Genomic DNA, 7756 nt, shown 5'->3' on the forward strand with positions numbered 1-7756 from the left:
TTTCCTTTGATCTCCAATCCAAGTGGTAAAACGCACTGTGTGTGATACACTCACACCTGGTAAAGAAACCAGTGCTAAGGGCATAATTAGAAGTTGACAATGGATGTGATAATCCCAATTCATTTTTCTTTTTCTTTTTGGCAAGACAGTAATTGGCTGGAAATTTAAAATTCTCTTTTTAAATCCTTAAACAAATCACTCCTCGGAAGTTTTACACTTAATCACTACCATCTATCAGCCACCACTTATTCAATGATAAGTATGTACAAAAAGCTTGTTGTATACCAGGAACTATTCAAGGTGCTGGAGAACTGTGGTAACCAAGGCAGACAGGGTATTTGCTTTCATGGTGCTTAGGTCTTATCTAGGGAGACAGACAATAATCCAGTAAGTAAAATTTCAGATGCTGTAGTGTGAGGAAAATAAGACTAAATGTCATGAGACAGAGTCATGGGAGGAGGGCAATATTAAATAGGATAGTCAGGAAGGACTGACACTTGACTGAAACCTGAATGATGAGGAGGCAGCTGCTCAAAGATTTGGAAAAGAGCCTCTCAAACCAAGGAACCAGCCGGTGCAGAGGCCTGAGGAAATGTGTGGCAACTTTAAATGTTTTGGGTACTGAGAATGCAGGCCGTCTCTCCAACCAACTCCCCGCCCCTGCCCCAGCTCCCCACCACACACACACTGATAAGAACTCAGCAGTAAGTACAGTGAGAGATTGGAATATTTTACTTAACTTCTGGAAGGTGAAAGATCTGGTAAGGAAATAAGCAGAAGTCAAGAAGAAAACGAACATGAATTGGAACCTGAAAGGCCTACTAAGAAGATTTTTCTATCATTAAGGTGGATTCTAGGAAATTTAGCTTTGTTGATTTAGTTTTGTTGATTCAATAAAGTTACTGACTAGCAAGGAATCCACCCTAAGTCACTCTTCTTCTATGCTTAGTGCATCACTCTATTTATAGCTAAATGTTTCCTGAAGTAAAACAGAAAACAGCCAGTTTGCTCCCTGTATTTCTGCTTCTCAACAGAGATCCCATAGTAGATTTTCTTACATTTGTGGTAAACTATTTTTAACCATGCATCAAGGGAATAAAAATAGTTTTCATGTGATTATGTCTTTGGAAGTCTGGCACAAAATGTGATTTCACTTAGAGAGTGTGGTGTGACAGCTGTAAATCATCACATTCCAGCTTAATGCTTCAATATTGTATTTTCAGTGTGACTGAATGGCTGGCTTTTTCCGGCTTTGACTGCCTTTTCTATAGAGAAGCTGGCACTCAGACAAATCCCCTGAGACACCCTCACAAAGAGATGCTGACAGATGTCTGTCTCTCAGAGGTTCTAACTGGGCAACATTCCATGCAGACATGCTGGGCATGAGCGTGGGTGTCTGTGTCTGTTGGCCTATGGGAGAGTCTTCTCATTCTGTCTTGCCAGCAGCCAAAAGGCATGGAGAGCCCTTTGGGATGGGAGGTCTGCCCTGGGGCCAGCATGCTCAGGTAGAATGGCACTGAGCCAGTTTAACAGGGCAAGGAGTCTTACTCAAGGAAGCCAGAAGTAGTGCAGCAGGCTGGAGAATCAAACCTTTCTTCTCATTATATGGTTGGGTCATAGACTAAGTGCTTAATAAATAATTGGTCCTGTTCAGGCACTCTCCTAGATACGTGTGGTATACAGATGCTTAACTCAAGGAACTCACCCTAACTTGTTCAGGGAAATAGCCTAAAGCAGCCAACCCTTTTTTTAGCCACTCCACCCCAACTCCAAGACTGCTTACAACTCATTCAATGAATTTTCAAGTAGTTGTATCAAGTACTTTCTTCTATGCCAGGCATTGTGGTCTGCTTAAGATAAACAGAAATAAAAAGACAGATTGTTCTAGGATTAATATTGTATACACAAAAATGTTATAATGGTTATCTTGGGGGAGTAGAATTAGATAGAGATATGGACAAAGACTCAAATTTTACTTTTTGAACTTTACTATTTGAACTTTTTGTAACATTTTTTTGGCAGTGATTATTTTTTGTAACTCAACTAAAATCTTCTGAGCAAAAAAAAAAAAAAAAAAAAATCTTCTGAGCAACTGTTTGTGCCAGGCACCTTTCTGAGCTTTGAGAAGACAGCAGTGAATGAAGCAGAAAAAGTCCCCTGTCCTCGAGGAGCTTACATTCCAATTGGGGAGTAATACAAAACAAAAAATCTATACAAATGTGCTATTATAATATAATGATAAGTGATGACATGGCCCATGGAAAAAATAATTTTTAAAAATAAAAGTGTTCATTTTTAAAAGTTCTTCTATTCTGACTTGTTCAGATAATCTTGACTCTTTAGAGACCAGGATTCTGTACTGGCCTGGGCAAATAGCAGCACTGAGAGAAACGGGCCAGAGGGCCAAACCTCAAAGCCTTGAACCATTCGGACTCTTGCCAACACTCTCTCCATCCAGCACAAATGAAAAGGCAGTTTGAGATGCCTGCGTTCTTTTGGCACAAGAGTGATGTCAATCCAGAGAGTCTGACCTGGCTGGTTGTTCTTGACTGGAGCCCAGCTCTTTTCCCACTCAGTTTGGGGACAGAACTCGCTGCTGTGCCAGTATGTGAAGGTGCCGAACCTGCCTACCCCACATACATAGCCTGCTTCTTCTTTCCAGCTTTACCAGCTGGTTTCCATTGGCTTCTGGCCTGCCTTGTCTGACAGCTGCCTGAACACTGGGACTTAAAAATTAGTTCTAAATGCCTGAGTCCAGCCACCACATTCCAACCTATTTCTAGGACAACATCTTCTTTCTTTGGCTCCCTAAGAAACTACTCTTCTTTATCTGTTTCTAAACTGTTTCCATTCCTAGTTCAGGCTGAGGTCTCCTCACCTGGAAGTACAAAACTTAGGGGTTCCAGTTCCTGCTCACAGCCAAGGAGAAGATGCTGTTTTCACTAAATTCCTCTAGTCAAAGAAGAGGTAAGACTTGATATGATATTAAAGAAACACAATAAAAATTGTACGCATACTAACATTACAAACATTTAAAAAATCTTCTTTGTTTTTATTCCAATCATGAAGGTAACACAAGCCTGTTGCAAAAACTTTAGAAAATACAGTAAAAATAATTTATACTTTAATAAATTATTTTCATTTTAATCTATTCTTGGGCTCATATATTTATTGCTGTTATTGGTTAAATAAATTATTCATGCATTTGGGACAGAATCCCAAAAGTAAAATCTGTTTCCCTGCCACCCAGTTCCTCTCCCTGAAGCGAACTGTTTGTTCATCATAGTATCCTCTTTTTTATTTAGTGAAAACTTTTATATTTAAAATTACCAACTGGACTCAGTTTAGATAATCCCAATTTTGTTGGCAACTTTCAAAGCATTGTCATCAGGAGCCAGTTGAACATATGCTTCTTCTCTCCATCAGGCCTTATCAGGGTGTTCACCTTGGCCACGTCAATGTCATAGAGCTTCTTCACAGCCTGTCTGATCTGGTGCTTGTTGGCCTTGATATCCACAATGAACACCAGTATGTTGTTGTCTTCTATTTTCTTCATGGCTGACTTGGTAGTGAGGGGGAACTTGATAATGCCATAGTGGCCAAGTTTGTTTCTCCTAGGGGCACTCTTCTGAGGACATTTGGGCTGCCTTCTGAGCCACAGTGTTTTGGGCGGTTGGAAGGTGAGTGATGTCCGGATCTTTTTTGTGTGGCTGTGGATGACTTTCAGCACTGCGTTCTTGGCCTTCAAAGCCTTTGCTTTGGCTTCAGCTTTGGGAGGGGCAGGGGCTTCCTTCTTCGCTTTCAGCACCATCTTTGTGAAAAGCCACAGTATTCTCTTATAATCCTTTTCATTTCTGTAAAATCTGTAGAAATGTCCTACTTCAATAAACCTTTCTCTGCTTCAAACTCCGATGTTTCAGTTTATTTGGCCTCACTGTGCATCAGGCACATGAACTTTGGTAACAATTTCTTTTCTGATTTTAATACTTTAATTTTTCTTGCTTTGTATCTTAGTCAATCTAGCTAAATATTTGTCAATTTTTTTTTTAAGAACAAGCTCTTGGTTTTATTGATTATTGTTTTTCCATTCTATATTGTATTTGTCTCCATTCTGTTCTTTATTACTCCCTTCCTACTGCTAGCTATTGTTTTAGTTTGCCCCTTTTTCAAGTTCCTTAAGGTGTAAAGTTACTTTATGGATTTACTTTGCCACTCTCTCTACTATGTCAATGAAAAATCAAATAACAATCAAGCTAAGAAGAAAGAAAAGAGAATATTATTCAAGACAAACTGAGGATTATAACCCGGGAAACAGATTCTCAGAAACTCTGAGAACTGCTCCATTGATCAGGAGTTAGAGATGCAGTGTTATACATTTTTGAGACAAAGAATTAATGTATCATATTGAAAGGTTAGCATTGTGCACACAGTTCATCAGTTTTTTTGTTTTTTGTTTTTAGTCAGTTAAGCACGTACAGAACAAGCCCTTGGTCAATGTGACCCTTTGTATGAGATGAAAAAGAAATATTAATCATAGAATTACAATGCTGGCATCTGAAGAACAGGACCAGCTTTTTCTCAAAGTTTGATTTCATCCTCCTGCTTTGAGAAGGTCTGGGTAATGTATAATGTAGATGCACAGTGCACATTGGAAAAGGCCCACCATAAAGGGGTCATGTCATTTGTTTTTTTCCTTTCTGTCTTAGTTTGATTGTCCAGCCATAGAAAATTTAAGATTTTTCCTCACCAACTATATATGTGGATATTATTATTATTTACTATTTTATTTAAAAATTATCGTACACTAACACAACGTTGTAAAGCAACTATATTCCAATAAAAATTAATTAAAAAATGAAAATTATCATACAGTATAACTGATTTTTTACAGTACTGTTCTATGAATATTAGCAAATATACAGATGCGCATAACCAATATCACAATCAGAATACAGAATAACTACTTGTTCTGTTAATCACTGAGAGATAAGTGGTAAAATCTCCGACTATAACTGTGATTTGTGTATTTATTTCTTTCAGAATTGTTGCCAGTAGTACAAAGAATTTTTTTCTTGAATCATTTGAGTGGGATATAAAGTTACTCTTTTTCGTTTTGTAATTAATCAATATTTTTATGATAGCTATTTCAAAACTATGTAAATATTCTATTTTCATCAAACTTTAAATTTATTCATTGATTTTTTATCAACATAAATTCATGATTTCATATTTTATCCAATGAGTTATAGTCTGTTAATATCATTATTTATTTTGGGGACCGCCCTGGTGGCACAGTGGTTAAGACTCCACACTCCCAATGCAAGGGGCCCGGGTTCCATCCCTGGTCAGGGAACTAGATCCCACATGCATACCACAACTAACAGTTCACATGCCACACTAAAGAGCCTGAGTGCCGCAACTAAGGAAACCACCTGCCGCAACTAAGACCCAGCGTGACCAAAATAAATAAATGAATAAATATTTTAAAAAATATATCATTATTTATTTTGCAACTCAAATTATACCCAATTTGGCCACTGGAGCCTCTTCAAGCTGGCTCTTGTCCCTTTGATATGTCCCTATCATTCTTTGAGCACTTCCTTGTTTCTTGTACAAGATGCTCCAGACTCATCTTGTATTTTGCCATGCCTGTAGTTAACCCTGTAATTAGCCATTTCTCCAAGAAGTGAAAAATATTACTTAGAACCAAGATCTTAACACTAAGTATATTCATTGTCCTTGAGGTGTCACTGCCCCAGGCCCTTTTGGTAGACACACTCATTTACATTTATATTCATTCCTATTTCCATCTATCTATCTATTGAAAACCATGATTTCAGACTGATACCTCCAATTTCAATACCCCCAACATCACAAGTTTCAGTCTACTTTTCTCCCTTCACATGTTTTTAACTCTAATGATGGTAAGAAAATCCAGGCCACTATTATCCTAATATTGTTACTTATTTTTTATCAGTCTACCAGTTTGTAACCAATCCCTTATTGCTGCACCCTTCTCTCTCCTGTGTAGATGCCCACCTTATCCCATTTGACTCCAACACCTTGCACCAGGTTGCCCTATATGGATGCATTTTTCACCCAGTTTTGACTCTGACTCCCAGTACCAGGCTAGTACCATCACTGCCCCCTGTGTGGACACTCTCCTCAACCTTCTTTGGCTTTGAAAACCTGCTTTGAGCCGCCCCTCCTCAAGGATACCCTTGTCACCTGATGTGCAGAAGAGTTAATATAGAAGGCCTGAGGCTGCTATTGCTAGAAGGGATTATATACAAGTTTGGTCCTTGGCTGGCACCTGGTACCTTGGATTTCAGGAAGGTTCCCACCTTCCCCATACTGATAAGAATGGTTCACTGTGCCCAAACTCTTTGTATAAATAATGTGATTTATCCTTAACAACTTGCTTTCCTTGTGGGAATCTGGAATTTTTGTACATACAGGCATGGAGTACCTTTGTCACCACCGTTTGATAAAAACCTTGGGTTCTGAATCTTATGAGTTTCCTGATAGATAACATTTCACACATGTTGTCACAGTTTGTTGCTGGAGGAACTAAGCATGTTCCCTGTGATTCCACTGAGAGAGAACTCTTAGAAGTTTGTGCCTGGTTTCCTTTGAACTTTGCCCCATATGCCTTTCTCTTTGCTGATTTTGGTTTGCATCATTTTGCTGTAATAAATCATAGCCATGAGTATGACTGTGTGCTAAGTCCTGCTAGTTAATCATTGAACTTGGGGGTGGTCTTGGGACCTCTGACACACCTGGCTTGGGCTCTGAAACTCCACACTGGGCTGCTTCTCTATAAGGACACCCTCCCCACTCTGCCTGGGTTTTAAACCCCTATGCTGACCGAGTCTCCTCATTCTGTCCAGGCTCTGACACCCTACACCAGCCCACCCCATTTCAGGGACAATGTCCTCACACTACCTGTTTCCAGTTTTTAGCTATCGTGACTAAAACTGCTATGAATATTTGTGTATAAGTCTTTTTGTGGACATGTATTTTAAACTATACTTAAGAGTGGCACTGCTAGGTCATAAAATAGGTGTTTGTTTAGCTTTATAAGAAACTGCCAAAACTTTTTCCAAAGTGGTTGTACAATTTAATACTCCCACCAGTGATATATGATTACCAATTATCCCGTAAAAACTATATAATGAAGAAAAAAGTCTTTTATAGTTACCCATCTTTTTTTGGCACTCTTCATTCCTCTGTAGGTCTGCATTTCCTTCTGCCATCATTTTCCTTCAACATTTCTTGTATTTTAAGTCTGCTGATGACAAATCTCTGAGTTTTTGTTTAACTGAAATATCCTTCTTTCACCTTTATATTTGAAGCTATTTCTGCTGGATTTAAAATTCTCAGTCCACAGTTTTGATTTTATTTTCTTTAAGCACTTTAAGGAAGTTGTTCCATTTTCTTCTTATTTGCATTATTTTTCTACAAGAAGTTTGCATTCATTCTTTTTCTGTTCCCCTGAATGAAATGTGTTTTTTCTCCAAACCCCCTCTGGCTGTTCCAAAGATTTTCTGTTCATCTCTGGCTGTCAGTATCATCATGACAGGTCTAAGTGTGTTTTTCTTTATATTTATCCTGCTTGGGTTCAATTAACTTTTTGATCTTTGGGCTTATTGTTTTCAACAAATCTGTAAAAAAAAAATTGACCATTATTTTAAAAAGTACTTCAAATATCCTAATTTTTCTCTTCTTTCTTTCTGAAGTTCTAATTAGACATATA

At 38.3% G+C, this 7756-nt stretch overlaps 1 protein-coding gene across 1 annotated transcript; it reads right to left on the reverse strand.

Annotated features, from left to right (window-relative positions):
- Window positions 1-3373: 3373 nt before the first annotated feature.
- LOC103005892 (60S ribosomal protein L23a-like) lies at window positions 3374-3811 on the reverse strand. Its single transcript, XM_057552332.1, has one exon. It carries the CDS (start codon window positions 3809-3811, stop codon window positions 3374-3376), a length of 438 nt encoding a protein of 145 aa, XP_057408315.1.
- Between the last annotated feature and the right edge of the window lie 3945 nt (window positions 3812-7756).

The sequence above is a fragment of the Balaenoptera acutorostrata genome, chromosome 9, assembly GCF_949987535.1.
Source record: "Balaenoptera acutorostrata chromosome 9, mBalAcu1.1, whole genome shotgun sequence".
Classification (NCBI taxonomy): Eukaryota; Metazoa; Chordata; class Mammalia; order Artiodactyla; family Balaenopteridae; genus Balaenoptera; species Balaenoptera acutorostrata.

What these genes read in the sequence shown, in the direction of transcription:
- LOC103005892 (XM_057552332.1), bottom strand. Translation starts at nt 3,811, where the DNA reads ATGGTGCTGAAAGCGAAGAAGGAAGCCCCTGCCCCTCCCAAAGCTGAA.